The 24,047-nt window shown below is 35.5% G+C and overlaps 2 protein-coding genes across 6 annotated transcripts; one reads left to right on the top strand and one right to left on the bottom strand.

Moving 5' to 3' along the window:
• The first annotated feature begins 1,804 nt into the window (after nt 1–1,804).
• Nucleotides 1,805–15,896, top strand: LOC124176600 (serine proteinase stubble-like). Of its 3 annotated transcripts, XM_046558106.1 has the most exons (10): nt 1,805–2,139; nt 2,227–2,360; nt 7,438–7,937; nt 8,410–8,463; nt 12,152–12,237; nt 12,984–13,069; nt 13,621–13,758; nt 14,263–14,399; nt 14,585–14,742; nt 14,823–15,896. In XM_046558106.1, the coding sequence occupies exons 3-10, from the start codon at nt 7,445–7,447 to the stop codon at nt 14,979–14,981; spliced, it is 1,311 nt and encodes a 436-aa protein (XP_046414062.1). In that variant the 5' UTR covers nt 1,805–2,139; nt 2,227–2,360; nt 7,438–7,444; the 3' UTR covers nt 14,982–15,896. The 3 variants fall into 3 exon arrangements, 2 of the variants coding, with proteins under 2 accessions (XP_046414062.1, XP_046414061.1); XR_006869423.1 differs by having other exon boundaries at nt 1,805–2,360; nt 14,263–14,413; nt 14,823–14,963; XM_046558105.1 differs by having other exon boundaries at nt 1,805–2,360.
• A 130-nt stretch (nt 15,897–16,026) lies between these two features.
• Nucleotides 16,027–23,998, bottom strand: LOC124176602 (UPF0430 protein CG31712). 3 transcript variants are annotated; one of them, XM_046558108.1, is made up of 7 exons: nt 23,582–23,998; nt 22,664–22,807; nt 21,567–21,626; nt 20,580–20,805; nt 17,601–17,684; nt 16,955–17,142; nt 16,027–16,408 (listed from the first exon to the last, which is right to left on the bottom strand). In XM_046558108.1, exons 1-6 carry the CDS (start codon nt 23,728–23,730, stop codon nt 16,978–16,980), a joined length of 828 nt encoding a protein of 275 aa, XP_046414064.1. In that variant the 5' UTR covers nt 23,731–23,998; the 3' UTR covers nt 16,027–16,408; nt 16,955–16,977. The 3 variants fall into 3 exon arrangements, with proteins under 3 accessions (XP_046414064.1, XP_046414063.1, XP_046414065.1); XM_046558107.1 differs by having other exon boundaries at nt 16,027–17,142; nt 23,582–23,997; XM_046558109.1 differs by lacking the exon at nt 21,567–21,626 and having other exon boundaries at nt 16,027–17,142; nt 23,582–23,991.
• Between the last annotated feature and the right edge of the window lie 49 nt (nt 23,999–24,047).

Here is a 24,047-nt window from a genome sequence, read left to right as displayed (position 1 = left end):
TATCGATAGAGAATTATTCGTAGGGTAATATTTGATTACTGCAATTGTTGATATTTTACGGGATGGTGTTTTATGGTTTCATTATGTCTCTGTTATACGTAGGCCGAACTTATTCTAAGCTTTGGGCTGCGACAGCCACCTTCCGCGTTACGGATACACCGTGCCCATTATGGTCATTATTATGCGCAGCTCAAAGGTTAGAATAAGTTCGGCCACGTTAGACAGGGGCATACCCGGTACCAAACATACCATCACGTACGAAAAACGCGGCAGGTGGCGGACGAGTAATAATGACGTCATAAGCCCAATTTTAATAAATCAGGAGAAGAGGTTAACTATCAAACAATTGCAACAATAAATTATTGGCCTACAAACGATTCTCTATCGTTATGTGACGGAATTTATTAAAAATATTGAACTATGTATGTAATTGTCGGCTATAGATACAAGTAGAATTTTTTGTTATTTTCTGACGAAAATCCGTTCACTATCAAACAATTCTAACTTCATTACGATCATCTACAGACGAACTGCAAACGATATCATTAATTATATTATATTATATTATCGTGATGGTTTGTCGGCTAAACTCACATTAATGGAAAAATGGTGATAAGTCACCACTAGACCGCCCGTCAACGTTGGCGTTGGCTGAAGAGTCAATAACGTTGGTGCAAGTCCCATTGATAGGGACAAATTTCACCACTCTTGGCGCTGCTCATACTCGCGCTCGGCCCTACCTGTCCGGATGTGTTTCAGGTTCTTCCACCAACAGGCGTAAAACCTTAAATCTTCGTCTTATCCACTCACGGTACCCGGAAACTATTTACGAAAAATTATCGAATATTACACATGATTGTAATAACGGTGTAGTTAATTTCAATTTCAGAAAAAAAAAAAAACTGTTGTGATCTCATCGGAATTATTGTTGTAGCATGATCATCTTCCGAACATTGAAGTTTTCTCAAAAGTAATTATCCGATATTTGAAAGATGCATAAATGTAAGCTGTTTCCGTATGCGTTGAGATTTCTCTGTTTGCGTACAAGCCGATGAAAGTTGGAGGTGAAACTATGAAGTACATACGTATGTAGTTTGACAAGATTAAGGGAGTACAAACCTTTCTGACTTACCGACAGACTTAACAAGTCGTTTTTCATACTTCTATCTCAGTCTGACCAATGAAATCAAACATTGGACTGTAGCCTAATTTTTATCTCTGACGGAAAGAAAAAAGTCGGAAATATGTCTGTTGAATCTGACAACAAGACTTTCCTGGTGAGAATTATTTTTAGAATCATTCAAAAATTTCTGCGAATTTTTCAGCTCAGAAAAAAAATCTCTCGCAAATTTTGCAGAAAATTAATTTCGGAAGATTTATTTATATATTTATAGATTTAGATCTCTAGAAATTAATCAGAAACAGGTAGAAATAAGAAACCTTGAAGTTTTCATATTTTCAGTACCAAATGTATCGAATTTGAGTATCTTCCAAGAACTCTAGAATTTTATGAAATTCCTTAAGAGTTTTCGCAATAATTCAAACTTATCCAGAAGTAAAAAACATTTCCTCAGAACAGTTTAAAAAAATTTTATATTTGAGATACTTCAGAGCATTTGTTTCTATTGCTATAGCTATTCCCTTAATCCCGAGATTAGAGGTAAAAGTAGAGCTTAAGAAGAATTTTCGACGACTTGTGAGTGTTACGCTAAAAAGCCGAGACACGAGTGGGGCGGACTTGGAAGAGTTTCGTGTTCTGACATCTGCGGTTATATTACAAACTCCGGAGAAAGTGAGAGCCGGCACGGTGCGAGGTGCAGGCTTAAGGAGGAGTGGGTCTCGAACGAGTCTTCTTCGAATAGACAGATAGTCGTGGACACGGAGCGCATACTCGGGTTCACCTGGTTGCCCGAGGATAACTAATAAGCCGGGACTATAGCAGTTTAGCCGTACGAAGTGTGGAGAACAGTTTTTGAACACTGAACCGTAACAGCTATGTGATCCAAAGTCAAAATTAAGCTCGATGGGAGAGACAAAATATGACAAAAAACAAGCCGCGCAGTAAACTTGACCGGAAAACGATAATATAACATGACAATTATCAGTAAAGAAAAAATAGTCGTCAAGACAATCGTGAAGGTGACTAATTGACCGTTGTAATCGTAATATCATCGATGTTGGTGTCTTTGATAACTTAATAAATAAAATACTTCGCTTTCACCGCAGAACGGACGAACGAATTTCTTATACGAGATATACTTACCCTGCTGTCTCTTCAGCTGTTTATAAGTGAAAGAAAGTTCCTTGAGAGAAACCTGTGTGAAGTTAACCCGGTGGATTAGCCTCAATTATTACAACTGGTAAGTTGACGAAGAACATTTTTTTCACCTTTTGCATATCAATTTGCCCGCACAAAAACTTATCTAAACTGAATGCAGGGAAAGTATTTTTCATCCCCTTGTTATCCGTGAGAAAATTCAAAGGCCAGAATAGAATATGTTAAATTTTGAACTCGATAGTCCATTTTCTCACCAAAACATCCATGGATGAAGACATCTCATCAATTCATTTCACAATGATTCCTCATAGTTTCTCCTCCTGTTGATAAATGCAAATTATCCTAGATTACTGGGGTCGTTTGAACCGGTCAATTTCCTCCAACTTGGGTCCAGCGGCGTTGAATACCCGCCGAGAGCTTTTACTTGTATATCTGTGTTCACTTTCACTTCTTTACCATTTTCTTTATACGTACATACTCAGTATTAATCTTTCGTTTCTCTGACAGTATCGGTTATATTTCGATTTTTGTGAGAGTTCCCGGTTTATCGTATAATTTACAGGACAGCGATTGCTATCATAATTACATAGATCAATATCGTTATCGCTAAACTTAAAAAATCTGATTCCAAGTTCGACGTTAATAACCTGAAAAACCTTCAAATATCCAAACACAGTCAAATCATTGCAGCATAAACATTTCTTTTTCGAGATTTTCATATGTGTACTATCATAAAGCAAAAATCTGTCGACCTAATTCCTATATATTATACGATAAAGATATTATACACGCAGTGCGAAACATTCAGCGAAAAAGCATTTTGAAAAATAGTTTTCAGTTTTCTGAGTACTTTAATTTTCAGGCTTTTTGGTACTTCTTCTGAAAATTAGTGTATATTCTTGGTTAATTTCACAAAGTAATCAAACTTAACTTCCTCAATTGTTGGGGGTTTGGTTCGGTTATGCCGTATGTTTTTCGTAAGATAAAAACGATTGACAATTTATTCCGTCGTTAATTTCTCAGTTACTTTTATCCGCTAATCCCCCTCCCCCCCTGCGCCACCGAAATCAAGTAAATACAGTTATTACTTATAAATGATTATTAATAATTTTTATTTCTTATGTACTCTTGTCTTGAAGAATAAAATTAAAACAAAAATCATTCAACTTTGCCTAATAATTTAATTTTATCGTCAATCCGTTAAAATGAAATTTAAAAAACTTTGTAGAAATGTCCAAATTGTAAAACATTTTCTACGACAAGGTTACTTGAATTTTTCAAAGTTTGTACACTTAGTTTTTCACTGTACGAAGAGCAGTTTCTGAGATATAACAATTACAGCAAAAAATGACAAAAATTTTTGACTGGATTTCTTTAGAAAATGTTCAACTTATGAAAATCTGAAAAATGGCAAAAAGCCTTCTTATGTATCACAACAATACATCGGCAAGTTCCTCTTCGAAAGAATCCAAGATGTTGAAGTCGAACGGCAAGTCGGATTGAGAAAAACAGCTGAGGTGCATAAATTACGAAGATATTCAGTGCGTGTAATTTTTTTCGCAACCACTGATTGTCAAAACAATTTATGATCGATTTTTTTTTCAAATTTAGGTGTACAAAATTGAAATTCGAATGTGAAGTTGACTTAAAGATATGTTACACAAATCCGCGTGATACCTTTTTTCCGCGTTGATTTCAATCGAGAGCCTCGACCTCTCATAATAACGGAAACCAGCGTTCCCCGCCAAGCCGCTCGCGTAATCTGCGCTTCGATATAGGGCCACCTCGTTATAGCGCGGTCTTCGGGGCTGTGAAAGAGGAGAACCGCGATACGAATAGTTCCCCCACTTCGCGCTGCGCTGCCGCCGTAGGCCGGACAGTAGTCAAGTGAGTGAGATAGCTTAATGCGCACGGGCGGCTGGTGGAGGGATGCGCATCGAGGAGAAATTTACCAACTGCTATATAACGAGGTGGCACTGTATCACTTTCGAATTTCGCATTATACACACTAGTGCCAAGATCTGCGTTGACCATGGTCAGTGTGATGTTTGCAAAAGTGCAAATTGCGATCAAAATGTGTGAACCAAAACCAACCGAAACTTTGTCTCCGATCCTCAATGCTACTCGGTTAAATATGGATTTGTAGAAAAGAACAAAGTAATGCTGAGTTGACTAGTTAGTCTTACAAGGATCTCACATGTTAGGTAACATACTAATTCGCGCACTGAGCCAAAACTGAGATCTTAGCGTTTGCGGAGAAAAAAGTACTTATTTAAACCTGGCCACATTGCTAAAATGTCGTTTTTCATTGAACAAAAGTTATACTATATATATTGAAAAGGTATTTCATGAGGTCACTAGAAAGCGTTTTTCTATTTAAGTTTCACCTTGGTTTTTAACGAAGTAACTCTCAGCAACCATTGACAGCTGCTACATTCACTTTCACGGCTGGTTGTCTCGAAAAGAAAAAAGCAGACAAGCATAACAGGCTAAGAACACGTAGTGCGTACCACGTTGACTGACGAGATTAGGCTTGTAGTTTCAAGGCCAATATTCATTACCAACCAGTAATCGGTATCACGGAATTTCATCCATTTTTCTTTCGCAAAGTTTCATACTGAAGTCGGAAAAACATGTTCAACAGTCGACAAAATATTTTCTTATCCTTTTGTAGTAACAACCCAAATTTCTAAGAAAACTATTCCGACGAACAGCAAATTCCGATTTTGAAGTTCAAAAATCGGCGTTACTTGTGCTTTGAGGTTTATGTTATTTGCGAGAAGCAAGTCAAGCAAGAAATGTTTTTATATGACGTGGAATGACTTTGCTAAGTGATCTACAGGGATCGATGATCTGTGCCGACGCACAGAGATGGGTAACATTGAATGGCGAACAACGAAGTAATTGTCATCGCTGTAATAAATTTCTTAGAAAATGCCATTAGCAGTACAATCGACGCCACGTTGAGTCGAAGAGGTAAAATCGCTTTTGGTTGACCCCAAAATCTCTGACTCGAAATTCATGTTACACAACATCAAATGTCAGAGTTGTCCCCATATTGTTGAGGGAAATTTCTCAGTTTCGTAACTTCACATTTTAACAGCATATAGATTGATAATAATATGTTATGCAAAATTTGTAGAAACTTAAGAAATTGAACATGTGACACGCAAACGATGTAACAATGTGTTCTATGGTTAATCCGATAAACTTCAAGACTGTTTAACAGAAGGAAAAGAAAAAAAATTCTTTTTATTTGTTCAAGTTGTAAATTCAAAAGTGTAATAACTGCCACAACATTTTCAATCTAATATATTGAAGTTCAGGGTTAAGAGCGGCAAGAAAATGACGATTGTGATCGCAAGCTACACGATAAGCAAAGAACAATGACCTCGTTACGACATATTTACATATTACGCATCACTTGAATATTCCGTAATTAATCTTCGCTCACTTTGTATACAGATTTATAAAAAAAGCAGGATCGAAGCGGTATGGCGGTACCGTTGAAGTTGATTAATAGGAAGTGCACGTTTTAACAACACCATAGACATATTTGATTTGTTTTAGAAAGTGAGAGTTGCCTCAGATGGGTCGGTATACCTATACTACGTGCGCTCATGTCTTCCGGCTTACAGAATTGCATTGCGGACTGTCTCTTCGTCAGCCTTGTTTCGCTATAACACACGTGTAATTGGTTCTGCAATAGTTGCATTTCATGAATTAACCACGATTTGATTATCAACACAACCTCATACCTTTCGTATATACGCTCGATGCATCGAGCAAAAAATATAATAAAATCAGGGTTCAGCAGCGAAACTCAAGTTCACTGAGTTCAATTCTACAATTCTGATTTCCTTAAGAGGATGCTATAGTCAGTCCGACCGAGTGAAATGTCACTTCATTTGGATATTATCAGGCTAACGCATCATTCGCATGAAAATAGCTCAGATAACGCAATTTTACATGCAATCATAGATTAGAATATCCGAAAACTTTTTCATTTGATGCGAGAATAACGCCAGAAAATTTATTTATTTATATATTATATATATATATTTATATAATTTATATATATAAACATATTGTCTCGTATTATTATTGCGTAAGACAATTTTTTATTTATATTTGCATTTACCATTGCATGCATAATTGCACTCAATGCGACGATTTCGGGTCAATGATGCCTAAGTTCGGATGATAAAAAATAAAAATGACATTTTACCCAGGGGGTAAAGACGGTTTTACAACATTCTCTTAACATGAAAAAAGCAATTGAAACCCGGAATTTCAAACGAAGAACATTCAATCCTAGCACCTTCAAAATGGTTACAACTTCTTATTCATTAACCAATTTTAAGAAATCAGGCCTCATTTCGATAGTGAATGGATACTCTGTCGATTGCCTATAATGAATCCAAAATAATATCAATATGTTCCTAAAAAAGTATAAGTCTGGTAATCATAACTTAGGAAGATTTAATAAATAAGATTTTATAACGAGCTGAAGACCTGCCAGTAAATTTAATCTATGAGTCGTCAAAATTTGATGAACGGTATGAAAAAAAGATTACAGACAAATCTTATATCTTTAATTCGGCATTTTCAATCCAAACTCGTGAGATTGAAAATATTGTCTGTCCTATATGGAGGTTTTATTTGCATTCGACTTGATCGCAAGTCTTGAAGGTTCGATTTTACATTTGCAGTCTGGTTAGGAATAAAAAAATTTACCGAAATCAATACAAAATGAGGTTCAAGGTGATGGTATCAATTTTTTCTGTATTAAGAAGGCATCGTTTTTGTTTGTATCCGACTTGACCGATTGTCGTGAAAGTTTCTAAAGCTTCGATTGGATCTTTTTTCTCATGTGGCTGAGTTTCGTGATGTTAACATGGCGAATATCGATGAAAAATCGTTTTCATTCTTGTGGGAAATTTAGAGTCATTTTGAAGTAGCTGAGTTTGGCAAATCCGAGTATTCTTTGCTCAAGTACAGTTTACTGGATTTTCGACAGTAGCGATGTTGCGAAACAACAATTTTTCCCAAAACTTCATCTTTATACGCTTTGGAACTTTGGAAATTTAAACCTCGTATATTTAGGTCTCGCAATCGAAAAAAATTGCAAAAAACGAGATTAAAATTTCGCATTTCAGTGGTGCAATGCGTGGGACGACAACATGTTGGATCCAGATAATATTTGTCGCTTGCGTAACCTCATCGCCTGGCCCGGCAACGAACAGCCCAGTAGAAGCAGTCAGCACACATTCAAGCACTGTGTCATCGTTTTCCGAAAACGTGGAAGTGACGGAGGGCCGAAGATACGACGGCGAATACGCGGTGAGTGGGAAAACAAACGAGACTGACGTGTCGTCGACGGTGAGGAAGAGGCGATACGTTCGCTTTCCGTCGAACAATCCATACAAGTTCGAAATTCCCGGAGCGGCAAACGGCCCCTTCGTCAAATCGTACCTCGGACGTCAATTGCCGTACCCAGTTTGGCCCGACTTCAAATCTGTATGGCGAAATCCCGTCATGGGGCATCGGACACCCAGACTAATTTTCCGTGACGATTACTCCAGAGGCACTCCTGGTGGCCTAACCAGTTCTCTTTTTTCCTCCAATCAGCTACAAGATTCGGATGACACTTTCAGAGGTGAATACAACCAGTCCGTTTATTAATAATTATTATTCTTTTTACTGTAGCCATCACAAAACCCTTATTATTTTGAGCTTATATGGGGCATTATTCTTTAAATCGATGAGCTTTCAAGATCGAGACGATGTGGTACACATTAATTTTCTAAATTTCATTCTGTCTGTTCGAAACAGCATTTAAGAATTTATTAAAAAAAAAACATATTAGTTTTTTTATGAATCTATGTCCCAAGCTGAGTAAAAAAAAAAGAAACCTCGTCTTTTTTCGATATCCTATGTCGTTTTCGATTTATATTGATGTGGAATGAAAATTTTTTTTGAAAATTGATAACCCATGAAAAAGATTCATATAAAAACTTAAGAAAATTACGCATGATTCTTTCGATAAGTATAGTGGAATAAAAAAAGGTGCCTCACATTATAGACTAATTCAAGTTACGAAGAAAGAAAACTAATATCAGTCCCTTCAGTTTCAGATCAAAGGAAGCAGATATCTTTCAACGAATACCCAAGACTAGATATAGGTACGTCGTGACGTCGGTCGTTTTATTTTTTTGCAATCGATTTTACAAAAATTTACTTTAATTTAATATTAGATAAATATATCACAAACGAAAGAATGAGAAAAAATGAGAGAATGGGACAAATTTCTTAATAATTTAATCGAGATTTAAGCAACAGGTGAAAATTTGCCAAGAAAAGAAAGCGTAAAATATGCACTACACATATACACATTACATACATGAAGTTTAATGCTTCGAGAGCATGTGCGACACAAGCCGACGACGTTTCGTGAAAAAAGTTCCTATTGTTTGATATCAGATTTCGTATAAGATCGTTGAGAAAGTATTTGCATAGAGCTCGAAAAAAAATCTTTTGAACGAACTTTTCGCTATATTTTGCACATATTTTTGAAAGTGTAAAGGGCTAAAATTGACGTGTCAGAGGATTATCATGCTACCTCTCAAAATGCGGCGGGTTAACGCGCTTTTTCAAGTATAGATTTATTTTCTTCGGAAATAGGTTAGCAACACTACAGCTCGCTAGATGTTAATTCAAAAACTGGCACAGTATCTCAGTCAAATTCTGATATTGCGAACTTACGACGATTTGAATTTCTTGTAGTAACTTTGAAAGGGAATTTCTCATGCATCAGAGTGCTTCCTGCAATTTATGCCGTATATTAAATTATACATAATACTATCAAACAAATGCATATGGCTCAAATTGCAAGGAACACTGAGAATCGCGAAAAATATAACTGCGGTTTTAAATTGGATAAAAAATCATCTATATTACGTCGTTACTCCAAAGAATTATAATTATCGTTGATTCGCATTTTCAGAGATTAAACTGGATATTATGCAAGTTTTTGAATTAACATCTAGTATGCCGTAGTGGGGCCAACCTATTTTCGAAGAAAATAAATCTATTTTATACTTGAGATGGCATTTTCTTCCGACGCAATTTGAGATAGCATATTATTTCTCTGATACGTCGATTAATTTCTTCAACGAAGTTTTATCTAGGCTGTGAATAATCTTTTATTGTGTGGGTGTCAAGGCGCCAGGATTAAGATCGTAATTAATTAATGCGAATATGCAGTTGCTTCGTTTTTAAAAAAAATAATAATCAAAGTTGTGTGGGCGTAATGTTATTCTCATGATTTAGGGTTACTATTATTACCGCTATTACACTTACCGCATCATCATTTATTTCTCTTCGTGTGATCATTTCACACTTTCATAAAATATTGGGACTACCTATAGACATATACATAATTCAAATAAGTTCCGACTTTCTTTTTTACCTCGACTTGGGTTGTATGATTTTTGTTGCGGTATATCTATTAACTGTGAAATCCTTACTGAAAAGTGAATTATTATTAGAAACGGGGAGGAAGTAAACGTACATGCACTTTATCATCACAATTATCATCGTCTATGATTCTTCATACTCTACCGAATCGTCACGCTGTGAGAGCAATTTGAAATTATAAAAGACGTGGAGAGAATTAATCCTCCAAGATTCAATCTCACAACAACTTCGGCGGTGATGGTAGTTGCAATTTTTGTGAGAGTCGTTCGGAAGCCTCTCACTTTCTCTCCCGCGCACCGACGGCTCATGGTTTATTGTCATGGTCGTGACCTTGATATTATACAATTCGATGTATATTTATTCAGTTCTCAGTCTGAGGTGTTCTTAAAAGTCATTAGGCGTTCTTGAAAGTGATCATTACAGGTTAAAATAATCTTGGATTAGAATCAGTCATGGACAATGTGGACACAAATTTATACGCACAAAATATGGAATGAGGTCAAAATTTAAGGGAGAAGCGAGCAAAATGGGCCCCTTGAGGGAGGAATAACAGGATTGGACAGATTTCAACAAGGCAATTTTTTTGTACTTGGCCGAAAAATATATTTCAGGCGTTTCCGAAATTCTGTGAAATCCCATTCGATTGTACAGGGAGCCCATTTTTCCTGCCTCTCCCCTGCGTAGTAGAAATAAGAAGTGGTCACTGTAATATTTTATCGGTATTGTATTTCAAATCTTTCATTCACCGTGTTATAGCAATTTGGGAACATGCGCGACATCGACGTTGAAAACTTTCCAACAACAAGCAACGATTGTTTGAACTGCACTGTTTCTCACATGAAGCTTTGTTTGGATTGAATTTTGGTTATAGCGATGCGCAATTAATGTCATGATTAGTTTCTATACTTTCTCTTTCTTTCTACACTTTCACTTGTCGGTAAAGCGTTCTATACATATATAAAAATTGCAATCAAATTATACAGAAAATACATAATTTAGAGTTCTCTCCTGAATGTTATTCGAGTAACCAAATATTTAGATTCTTTATGTGGCGGTAGTTGGAACAATATTACCGCATACCAGGTAATCAGACGATCGTTTTTCAGTGAATTTAACAATTATCAGGGCACATAAAACATTGCGTAAACTTGGATCTATTTTTTGTGCCATCAAGTCGACCTAAAATAAAATATATGTCAAGATATCGGTTTAAAAATTAAATACGATAATCACGACAGTTGGTGCAGTATGATCATTGCCACCAGATTGCGCATTTCTAATCTGATACTTCTATCAAATGAACAAAACATTTTAAACGTGTGAAAATCATCTATTATCCCGAAAACAGAAAAAAGTCAAGATTTGAAGTATAATTTTCATGTTGAGGCTTAAATGCTCATTTACATTTTTACGCTCTCTTGATCGTCTTATACTGCGTACGCAGCCGTTCTAGATTTTGGTCTAAGCACGTATTTTTTCTAACATTTCTCTTGGAAAAATAATTGATCACGTGAATTGCGGTGGCGTGAAATGAAAACAATTATATTCAGGAGAATTTAAGTTTGACTGGATTTACGCTTAAAATTCATGATGCACGTTCTCATTTCGTACGTCGTCCTCGTTAAACTCACACCGAGACTAAAAATTTCTCGCATTTTATCTCAGTCTAAATACTAAACGGATGCACAATTTACGAACCCAGAGCTACAGCCTTAGCCTCAATTCTATCGGTGCACGGCGAGGCGTAAGAAATTATTGAAGATCACTGCAGCCGTCACGTCTAACAAGTTCTACCTTCATTTGTTTTGATCTATTTCTTTGATCGATTACGTTACATTGAAAATTTGTCGAAATCCTAACACTTTCTCTTGCGTAAAGTTACTTCAGATGATAATTAGTATACACACATACCAGAGGTGAGAATGCAAGTAAACACTTGGCGCCGGTGCGGTGGCATTACGATTTGTATTACTTGTTACTGCAAAGTCTTTGTTCTTTTTTCACACCATACGAGATTTTGCGTAGACTCATTCTCCAGATTAAAGAAAAAGGCAAATAAGTTGATTTTGCACGTATGTGTTCACGAGTTGTTCGAATAATTCTAATGCGGGTAATTTCAGTCGGTCAAATACCGACGCACTATTACCATCAGGGAATTTGACTACCCTCATCCCCTTACTGATCGAATCATGTATAGTTACGATTTCTGGGGTAAATATTGTTTAAAATTACTCGTGCTAAATTACTTCTAGAATCCCAGAAAGAATACAAAATTGCCTCGGCTAGTAAGGGTAGAACTGTAAGATGCCATTAACGGGATTGTTGCCGGTATTGGCAAATGTGTAGCGAAAAACAAAATTGCACGTTTCTGTTAAATGTGTTTCTGATCAACAGAATGCGGAATATCCGTTTCGAAGCAAACGGCGCAGCGAAGAATTGTGGGTGGAGACGAAGCTGGTTTCGGTAGCTTCCCATGGCAGGTAAGCGATTGGTAAACATCGATATATATGAAATTCATGGGCGCGAGAGGGCATTTAATAAATTAATCAGCCTCACATCATGTGCATTAAATGAATCACAGATTAAATCATTTGTGTGTAAACTTTCACAATCCAAGCTTAGTTCTCGTTATGTAACAGAAAAAAGGGGAGGAAATATAAACAAATGAGCTGCGTCTCCAACGCATGAGAAAAAAAATAATAATTATAAAAACCAAACGGATCTTGCTGACGTGTTTTACCATCAATACGTAAGAGTAAAATTACGACATCCATTACGTGATTGTAATTCCACGGTATATGTTCGTCAAAGAAATATTATTATAGTATATCAGTGAGTTGAATCCTTTATCGATTTTACTTTCACTCGACTCTGTACATTAGCAGCTCTTCTCGCCTGAGTCAGAATTGTGAAAGTGCCTACCCATACCATTTATCGCCGCTGCCGGCCAGTTTCTTTCTTACAAGCTGCAGCCTTATGTCGGTTCCGGAATTCTTTAGATAATATCCGTTGGTCCAGCATGTTGTACCTATACTCGAAAGAAACCGTCACATTGGAGAATTTCGGCATAACAAGGTCCGGCTCGAAGGCTGAAAGTCTGGCTCATCTAGGTCACGGTTGAAACAGGCGATCGGTTACACGTGAAAATGAACAAATCGCAAAAACAATATTGCCACGATCGAATACCAAGGCATGATTTTTAATATTCAGACCGTTTTTGTTTCAGGCCTACATTCGTATCGGTTCCAGCAGATGCGGCGGTACGCTGGTTAACCGATTTCATGTCGTGACGGCCGGTCACTGTGTCGCCAAGTAAGGATATTCAATTAACAAATACTTTATTATACTTTCACCGTGGCATAAAGAAAAACGAAATAAATAAAAAAAAAAAAACAACATTTTTCATGATCGCGTTCAAAAGAAATGTATGCTGGGAACAACAGTCATGGTAGAAAGTATAAAATGATACGTTGTTGAAAAATGTAATTTGCATTGTAAAAAACATTCAAGTTGGATTGTATACATGGTTATACCTCGTTTTATAATTTATTATTTAGAGACCATAACGATTCAACTCTCTACTAATAAACTGCAACGGTAATTAGCCACTGCACTCTCAATTTGAACACACTTCGTGGAATCGATTGCAAATATTTAAAAAGAGGTGAGAGTTTTAGAGTTTAGAACTCTAATCCCGAGTAATATTGTAGTGAAAATGAACTAAATTATCGATAAAAATTTAATTCCGGTGAACAATGCGTATAACATTCAATTATTTACTTGATTGCCAAGTGATGTAAGCTACTCTCTGAGAATTTCTATTATCTATTACTAACCAAATTTTCTCATTATTCGTACTCTAGAGCGTCTGCCCGACAAGTTCAAGTTACCCTTGGAGATTACGTTGTGAATTCAGCGGCTGAACCGCTTCCGGCGTACACCTTTGGCGTGAGAGACATCCGCGTTCATCCGTACTTCAAATTTACACCACAGGCGGACAGGTGAGACGAATAATAGAAATGCAAGGCGATATAAAAGTGTTATAGATTTCCTGTAATTGACACGATTTATTCGTGAAATGACACGCGATCTCCACAGAACTTTTTGGATATAATCTGATTGTGAGTTGCTTTTACATCCAAATTGAATTCGTACGAAGCAATGATAGACCTGAAAACTCGGAGCTTTTCAAATTTTCAGTAGAAAGTGAAGGTCCGAAAGAATATACAAATTTCTCCCAGAAACTCAATAAAATATTTTTTAAATCTCTCAGATATCATCAAGATAATTCCAAATTATTCAGAAATTATAGATATGCTAAAATTTTCTCAGAACAGAAATAACAAAAAAAAAAAAAAATGATTGGTGAGAAATGTGAAAATTTTTTTCACCATAATGGCGTCTTCTGAATTTAAAGAGTCCTAATTATTTGTTAAGCAAATCAGGAGTGATGAATAGAAAAGGAAATCGAGTAGTTAAGGATAACCTGAATTCGTACACTGCAGGTTCGACGTGGCTGTACTCCGGCTGGACAGGCCGGTTCATTACATGCCACATATCGCACCGATCTGTTTGCCCGACAAGAACGAAGACTTCCTGGGACAATACGGCTGGGCCGCCGGCTGGGGCGCACTTCAAGCTGGTATTTATGATTTGGTATTTACTTTTAATATGACTACGCATTCTTACAATACAAATTGTGAGAAATAGAACTGAACTTTGTTCTAATAATGTTTGTCATAAATTTGTCCGAACTAAAGACATTGATTTATACACATGAAATTACAATCAATCCCCATTTAACCAGATAAAAATTTTTCAAATTAGGTTCTAGATTACGCCCAAAAACATTGCAAGCAGTCGATGTGCCTGTGATTGATAACAGAGTGTGTGAGCGATGGCATCGTTCGAACGGCATAAACGTTGTAATTTACGATGAAATGATGTGTGCCGGTTATAGCAGCGGTGGGAAAGATTCTTGCCAGGTAAAAACCGGGAGTTCAGATTCTTGACACATGATACAGATCTGAAAGCAGTGGTGAAATTCATACTTTTGATTTAACAGGGTGACAGCGGAGGCCCGCTGATGCTGGAGAAGACCGGAAGGTGGTACCTGATCGGTATAGTTTCAGCTGGATATTCTTGCGCCCAGCCTGGCCAACCTGGAATTTACCACCGTGTTGCAAAAACTGTCGACTGGATAACGTACATCATGAACTCGTAGCATTGGGAAGAGTTCGACAATGATATGGTATATAAGTAGATAAATTTTAACAATTTCCATTATAAATCATACGACAGAATTTCACAGTACGTTAATGCCACATTTTTAATTAATTGCATAGCTTCTGTGTACTCGCTGAATTTTTTTGCCTGTGATCGCATTTGATGATCAAGCGTATAAGAAATGTTTTTTTGCAAAAACATAAAATCGTGCCGAAATCTGTTTCTATTCCTAATAATAAATATGTATGTATAAAGTAACAAATCGTAATTTTATAATAATCATAACTAAAAATTATAATATTTCATACGTGTATATATAATTATTGTTACGAGTATGAGTTATACGAGTCGTCGAAAGAGTCCGGCCAGGATCTTGTTGTCTTACAAATAACCTTGAAACTGATACAGTGAAATTCTACGTCATTTTAATATTCTTAGGACTGATGAGAATAATAAATAATTTCGGAATATCTGTATCATAAATTTTCACATATATATATATATGTACAATATTACGGTATAACTTAATTTAGTTTATTATCTGATGTGTGCGATTAGTCACCTGTATGTATGAATAAATTGATTCATTTGTAGATCATTTTTATCCCCGATGGAAAACTATACAAAAAATAGTCTTTAATATAAATTCTACACCTACCCAAATGCCAAAACCGTTATTTATCCAATGGCCGTCTCTTCTCTTGGAAATAAATGAATTTTAATATCATGGTACATTAATAAAAATTTATATTTATTGTACAAGTAACATAATAATGAAGTACGGATTACACCTTATATGTAAAGAAATGTAATTAATTTGCTTTGACAATATTAAACTGTCCAAATCAATTAATTACTTGGGTACCCATATTTTACATGTTGCTTATACGGGTACGCAGCAATTTCATGCGTACCAGTAAAAAATTCTGACCTATTAATATTTTCAACAATTAGACATTCATTCAATGTAAATCAATCTTCCGTTTCACCTTGACGATTCAGAATCTCACAAACACGGTTAAATCTGCATACTTAGGTATACCTAAATCGACAACTCGTTCAGTTCATTATTATATTTTTATTGATTTGTTGTTCGTTTGCTAATGTGTATTCACAATTTTTTTTTTTTTGTGATAATCATTATATATAACTTCAAATTCACTGTTATTTCTTTATATTATATTCTTCTTAGACGTCACATAGTTTATGTTTTGAATATTTGTCGTTTCACTTCAATTGGAATCAAATTTTTCTCCAAGTAAAAAAAATGAGTAATACAAAAAAAAAAAAAAAAATTAAGTAAATATGTTGATTCAATTTCAGAAGCTGATCCTATGATCAGAGTTTTCTCACGACATCGACTATCCTGCATTCGTTGACCAAGTGTAAGTTTTTACACTTTGTAAATTCAGGAATATTCCGGTTCTATATAGAATAATACATGTTTTGTGCTAGCGGCAGAGATCTTGAAAGTTGAATTTTTTAAGCTGCTGCTATTGTGCAATCGACATGCTTCCGGGTTATTTAGCAGATAAAATTATCAGAATTCAATGTGTACGGCATAATTGATACCAGAGTAATTATTGTGTGCATTCGAAATTTTTCTATAGACTTGAAAACCGTATAGTTGATGATTTTTATAAGAGTTACAAAGAATAAGATGATAGATAAAAAGTAGAAGTTTTAACAAGTAACACTTTTCACTTTTTCATCAATTCATTAAAGTATCACGAATTTTTTTAATGTTTTCAAGAGCAATATTAGCCACGAATATTATGAATTTGCCGAAGAAAGAAATATTCCTATAGTATCAATAGTTTCTGTCAATACTCGTCGACGAGTAATATACCTAACTCACAGGAATTACAAGTATATATATAATATATATATATGTGTGTGTATATATATACCCACGCACACATATATATATATGTATATCACAATTACACAATGAAACCATATCATATTCACACACTTACACTGGAAACGCAGACTCACGTAACTGGTTTTAGTGAAAAGGATAACTTTGGCCTCGAGTTATTCTTTCCCAGGATCTTCTTCTGCTCTTCTTTCACACGTTTCTCGTGCTCCTTCCGCATTTTTTGTCTCTCCTCTTCCATTAGCCGTTGTTCCTCGACCATTGCCAGCCTTTCCTCGGCCTTTTGTGAACAATTAAATTAATTTAAAAGTCAACATAAATGACTACGCGATATACTGACACAGAACATTGGATGCAGACATCATAAATTTTAATAGAAAAAGACAAAATGTGAAAGAGAAGTTCTAATCATCGTATCCCTCATAAAATTATTGGGATCCAAACTTTCGCAAGACGCCACCCGATGGTAACAAATGTAATTTAGTACAGTAATCATTGTATTTAATTAATAAAAAAAAAGTGTTTTTAACGCATATTTCACTCTTCGTCAGCCCAATATAACATAGCAAAGGTATAACCGTTTGCGCGGGGATTTCTATCTCTTCATATTTGTATAATTTGGCTAAAACCGAGGATAAAACCATCAGCTGATCAGTCAGTGTGATGCCATGTTTTTTTAAGCCGTTTCACATACTTTGGATCTCAATGAGATAAATTAGTAAGAATGATTGAGCTTACCAGCTTCTTCTGGGCCTCCTCGATCTTTTTGTTGTTCTCCTCCAAGATCCTCTCTAGCTCCTCTCGTTTTTTCCGTTCTTCCTCCTACAACGACAAGTGCGCACGTTTACACAACAAAATAATACTAAGATTCATTTACTCTCGTTGCCTCGTTCACGTTTTCAAATCATAATGCTGCTACATCAATCATAGCTTAAAAAATACATACACCCTGATAACCTTCATTTTTGGGGATATAAAATGGTATTGGGAAAGTGAAAATTTTGTTGGCAAGGTTTTGTTTTTTTTTTTTCATCATGTTTTGTTTGGATCGGTGGTTTTATGACGCTAACTGTTTCATTCCTAATGCTGCAGATGATGTTTCTTTGCAATTTTCAAATCAAGATGACATCAAGAATTTATCAGTGATATGAAGTAAAGTTAAAGTGAATACGAATCACAGATTAATTAAAAAAAAAAAGCGAACATTTTTCTTTATTTTTCTGAATTAAATCAATTATTATCATGCACAAAAGACACACCAAATCGTGAATTGTTTATGTGAACATAGAATAATAACAATAATAATAATAATAATACATACATTGAATGAAATAACTGAAGAATAATAATTACACAAATGCAACGTAACTCGGTTGGTAACTCAGTTTCCAAAATGAAAATAATCGGCCGAGCGGCTAGACAACTTGCATCGATCACATCATGGAGGAACCTAAGACTGGTGAAGAAGAAATGGGACAATGAACATTGTTAATTGCGTATCGAAGACCGCTCGGCCTAATAGTTGCGACCATCGATTGTTTGTATATCTGCCTATGAGAATCAGTGAAATGAGAATCTGGTGTTATTTTATGCGCATCATACACGATCAGAGAGGGTATATGTATCGTGGTTCCTGTACAGTGATGACAACGGTATAGATGTAGGTAAATAGGAGATGTTTGTTGAATGAAAAACGATAAATGTAATAATAATATTGGTATATATAATAAATTATATGAATATATAAATTGGATAATACCTGAGTGAAGCTCACACCAGCACGTAGGGGATGCCTTCTTCATCAACAATCACTGGGCAGTGAGTAAAAAACCGGCATCTTCTGTTGGTAGTCAGTTAGGAAGGCGACCTATTTATCGCTAGGTCACGCTACGTTGCTATGGGATTCTAATCCCGCCTTTAGAGCCTAACCCAACCGTTCTAACAATCCGTTTCCCGAATATAACAGCACAAAAAATATATGCTTTTCGAAAGAGCTGAAACTCCTTGGTTTCTTTTCTCCAAATAACCATTATCAAGGGTTCTTGAAACCATTTTTCGTTTCCAACGAGAGAAAAATGTTGAAAGGGCAATAGGCGAGGTCTGGCTAAAGTAGCTACGTAACTATCCGTTGGTCACACTCACCCTTAAAATATTGTCGCGAGCTCCAATATCGCCGAATGGTTTAATCAGCCATTTTACTCATATTTCAAATAACATGTTTTCCTTTAAAAAATTACCTTCACCTAAAATTGATGATCTAAAGAATCGAATGGTTCGACACTGCAGACGTGTATCAATTACACGTAAGGATAAAAATGAAAAATAAAATAGTAAATTAATAATAAATCTGTATTATTGGCTGCTGCCCTATATCGCTTTATAGAGATTATTTTATTTAAAACCGTTGAATAACGTCTGCATGTCTACTTCTTTAAGAACAAATCACAAACTTTAAGAACATTATCATAGTCACTGAGACCTTAGAGTCTATTAAAGGCGAAAACATTGACGTTTACTGCTCACAGACATAAAGTAGGTAATGAAGAATTTTTATTAACTTTCACCGAACTGACAAAGTTGAAAAAATTTCAAAATATCAACGAGAACTAAACCAAGCAGTTAACACTTCATTTAAAAAGTACGCATTGTTTTTTTTTTGTTTTTTTTCTTTTTTTTTTTTTTTTGTAATAGAAACTTGCTCGCAATTTAATTACTAATTATTTGAATGATGCGAAATATCAAGTCAATCGAAAATTTTGAAACAAGGTGTTTCTGAAAGAGAAGACGAATAAAAACAGAGTCATCATGATAAGTGAGAAGAACCAAAGTAAAACCATTTTATGTTCTATTACTTGTAGAATATGTAGGGAAAATTGAGTTATACAGGATGGAAGATGAAAGTATCGGATGAAGTATAAAAGCATATCAATTGTTTTTAGATGAAATGAAAATCGCTGGTATTGATTTCTGCATTGATTTTATAAAACTTTTCATACCTCGAACACAGCAAGGATCCCGAAACAATAACACGTAGTTCATATATAAATATATGTATATATATACATGATACAGGTAGGAATACACTGTTTATAAATGATTGACACATGCCATATTACGTATGTAACTCTGTTTTACATATTTATTTAATCAAATCCTCTCTAACAACGCTACCTCGGTGGTTGTTGGAGAGTTGAAGCAGCGTGGTTTTTCTCTCTAGTACATTGAAACCAGATTCCAAACCACGGCGCTTCACAAGCCCAAACGCTGTGACGTTACAATCTAAGCCTTGTAATTGATCTAACATACCCCAGAACGATCAATGGAATCCACTCAATTTTCTAGCTCTCAATAGAATAAATTCGCAACACTTTCTCGATAGACTATCAACTGTGCGTAAGATGCGATGATCACTTTGGTAAGAGATTTGTTGAAAAAATTTATTCTCTTCCGAACTTGTAGCAAATACTTTTGTTTACTTACTATAGGTTGAAAATTTACGATTGTGAAAAGCATTACTCTAGGAAATTATGAAAATTTGAAACGATATTTACGTAGGAACATTCAGTTTCGTAAGATGTAGTTGGCTCAAAAATCAAATGGACCCAAAGTCATTTGAACGTGGAATAAAATTGGAGAAACAAATGAATGAACAAGAAAGGATGAGAGGTGACAGCGTTTGGGCTAATATCGGCCGATGTTTCTCTGGATTGGTCTTACCTCTCTCCGTTTCTCCTCCTCTCTAAGTTTGGCTTGGCGCCACTCCATCTCCTCCATCATTTGGCGCTCCATAGCCCGTTTGGCCTCCTCGACACGTCGTTGGACCTCGGCTTCAATTTCCTCTTTTCGCTTTTCCAGCTCTTCCTCAACTCGCTTTTGAACAAGTTCTTCGATACGTTTTTCTGCCTCTTCCTCCACCATTTTTTGCTCAACTTCTCGCTGCCGCCTATGGGCAGACAGGCACAACCTCGTTTGTTCAACTTGCAGCCACATTAAATCCAAAATGTTTACAACCATGGCCAATTTTTAATATCAAACTTTACAACTTTCGACAAAATCACATCATTCAAAGATCTATTCATCATACAGGCTTTCGAGACTAGTTAGAAATAATCACGTTTTCTCAGGACAATTACTTTTAATTACCTGTTGCGAAAGAAAATGGCTCAAATCAGTTATAATTGTTGATTCGATTTACTTTGTAGTATAGAAAGATATAGTTACAATTTTACAGAATTCGTATTTTTCCTATTTATAAAAATAATATTACAAACTTAGTATAAATTAGGTGTGCACAATTAATCAATTAATTCTAGACTTCAAGCAATTTCTTTTTTTCAATTGAAAGATTAATCAATATATTGCACAGCCCTAGTAGAAATATAGGATACGATCAATGAATGATAATTTTTCAATGCAAGCCAAAAGTAATTTTGCGTTAATAAGATCAATTAAGCAACGAATCATATTTTTTCTTCCGTACATGTATGACAGTTGTCTTTTTGAACTTGATGTCTATTACTGTATTGAAAGTGCTACCACTATATAGCAATGTGTAAGGTGAAATTTTACAATAAAATTCGGACATAATAATTTCTATATGATGATAATACATGCAGAATAAATAAAATTTGAGAGAGAGAAAAGGGATAAAACTTGTGAGCCACTCAACCACCACCACAGTGACATTTGGATATATAATCTTACCCAACTGCATTCGTGACGAGGATTTTGTTCATTAACTTTTTATCCGATTCTCTCTTTTTCCTGAGAAACACACAATGACAAAAAGAACATATTTACACTGAATCACATTCGTTCATTCAATTGAAAAACAACAAAACTCTGTTCCAGTTTTAAATAATGTATAAAGATTATTTTCTGTTTAACCAAAGATATTCACATATGAAAAAGGAATATTCTTTTATAACTGGGAAGATTTTGCTGCAGTCAATGCAACAGCCAGTGACTGAGGTAAAAATCAATTTCCAGATATGCACATTGCAGGCTTCACAGCGCTCAACCCAGGCAAGTTAAGGTAAAATAGAGAAGATTTTGTGTGAAAATGTGGAGATATTAGGCTCTAAGATTGCAGCATAATTATGGGCAAAAAAAATGAAAATTAAGGGAATGCTATACTTGATTTCTATATAGACTCAGGTACCCTCAAATATCCAAGTCCGTAGAACTCGAATGCGAAAAGGCATTTGGTACAGCAACATTTTACATGCAATTCTAAATTGAAACATGCCATTTCTATATTTTTGCATAAAACCAAAATGTTTTAGCATATTTTTATTAGTAATTTTATTTAAAATATGGTTGCTGTTTGATTTTTTTGTGTTTGAGATTTGTGCACTTGGATATTTGAATAGAACCAGCTAGCAAAATTCAAAGATCATGGCACACTACTAAAAATAGGTGGTTTTGGAGGGAAATTGTGTGCTTCAGGGTATATTCAGGGGAAACCTTTAGTTTAAAAGCCCTCGCAGAAAAATGAAAAAGTAGGGAACCACTGTGAGCCTGATACTGGTATCGGAAGATATGTCAACTGAATAAATTATTCCAAAAATGCAATATCTAAGCTGATGTAGTCAGTTAAACCGATCGAATCTTTTTTTCAGTGCAGCAATGCTAGGATTTACCATAAAATTATTGCTTATTTTTTAGTCGAAATGTAAGACATATTTGAATTGCATTAATGACATTGGAAATATTGAAAAGAAGGAAACATCAAAGGCACATGTTCGGACAGTTAGGGAACATGCCAAATTTGGAAGTAATCAATTATCCATATTCCTCACCTTTGTCTTTCCATTTCAGCGAGACGCTCAACCTCATCCATTTTGCGATCTCTGTCTCTGTAGGAACGTTTTTTATGACTGACTATGTGAACATCGTCCGATACATCGGAACCACTACTCGTTGAGGCAGAATGTGACCTCTTTCTGAAAGAATGTCAAAAAAATAAGACGAAAAGAAATATAATCAAAATAACAGAAATATTGCTACCGATTCTTGCACTAATATAATAAATTTTACTTGAGGTATTTAGCAAGATACGGTTATAGCAATTATGGGAAAATTTTGCGTGGAATTTATTGAAAGTTCTTGCAACAATTTTTCGATAGTACAGTGCCGACACTGATAGACAATAGAAATACTCAAGAGATTTGTTTGGAATAATTTTTGCATAATGAAGAATTTTACTATAGTTTACTGAAATTTTTATCAAACACATGTTTGAATAGCTAAAAGGTTTTAACAATACCTCTAAAAATGTATCAAATTATATGAGAGTAATCAGAATAGAACGATGATAATCAGAGATAGTTATGACATTTTCCAAATTTTCCACAATTTTTAGAATCTTTGAGAATATTATTAGGAATACTTTTCGACCAAGGTGGTAATATTTCAAGATGATTGCAATCTTGACAAGTTTGTAAGAACCTTGATTAATTGTCGTATAGTTGCGTGAAATTGTTGATAAACGATTGACCAAGAGGAGAGGCGTAATAGTTTCTTAAATTCTCTCATTTCTTCTCTAATGTTTTGTGTTTCAGGCCAAACTTAGGCCTTGAGCAAAGTGCATAAATCGACCGCCCAATAATGCGCCAGTGATACGAAAGGGAATGACAAAATGGCGATTATCAGAGACGTGCATAATACGGAATGCACGAAATGTCCTTTGATAAAGTCAGGCGTGTTTGCAGGTATACCTGGACTTGGAGCTCCGTTCTTTTGGCTTTTCGGCGTACTTGCTGCTCGAACTGTGCTTCTCACGAGACTTCGAACGCTTACGCGAATGTTTACTTTTGTGCCGTCTCCTACTGCTGGGGGATTTGCTTCGCGATCTTGATCTCCCCATGTTTCACAGGTTCACTCAATGTTCGATTACTATATCGTGAGCGACGCTGTTGTCGTCTTCACTGTTGAATATCCCTTGCTAAAAAACACCTGTCACAATGCGCACAATATTCCCGCACTTATAACTCACATTAAGCGAAATGAAGACACGCGGTAAACTCGGAACGTCGCACGTCGCATGCTTGACTTTGCTACACTAGCTTCGTGTATACTGGCTTAAAGTTCAAAGTTGCTCAAAGCTCCAAACAGTTCCTTCTCGCGGCTCTTCAGCGCCATCACTGGACGGAATATGAAGCGCTGTGAAGGCATAATGGAGGG

Source organism: Neodiprion fabricii, chromosome 2 (assembly GCF_021155785.1).
Source record: "Neodiprion fabricii isolate iyNeoFabr1 chromosome 2, iyNeoFabr1.1, whole genome shotgun sequence".
NCBI lineage: Eukaryota > Metazoa > Arthropoda > Insecta > Hymenoptera > Diprionidae > Neodiprion > Neodiprion fabricii.
Note: the sequence above shows the minus strand (reverse complement) of the source record. Positions and strands in the feature narration are given on the sequence as shown.

Bases quoted from the DNA above. Each gene is read 5' to 3' on its own strand.
- LOC124176600 (XM_046558106.1), top strand. From the start codon at position 7,445: ATGCGTGGGACGACAACATGTTGGATCCAGATAATATTTGTCGCTTGC. The intron at 13,759-14,262 runs GTGAGACGAATA...CGTACACTGCAG, and splicing joins TTTACACCACAGGCGGACAG to GTTCGACGTGGCTGTACTCC. The intron at 14,743-14,822 runs GTAAAAACCGGG...TTGATTTAACAG, and splicing joins GTGGGAAAGATTCTTGCCAG to GGTGACAGCGGAGGCCCGCT.
- LOC124176602 (XM_046558108.1), bottom strand. From the start codon at position 23,730: ATGGGGAGATCAAGATCGCGAAGCAAATCCCCCAGCAGTAGGAGACGG. The intron at 20,806-21,566 runs GTAAGATTATAT...GTCTGCCCATAG, and splicing joins CTCGTCACGAATGCAGTTGG to GCGGCAGCGAGAAGTTGAGC. The intron at 17,685-20,579 runs GTAAGACCAATC...TTGTCGTTGTAG, and splicing joins AGGAGGAGAAACGGAGAGAG to GAGGAAGAACGGAAAAAACG.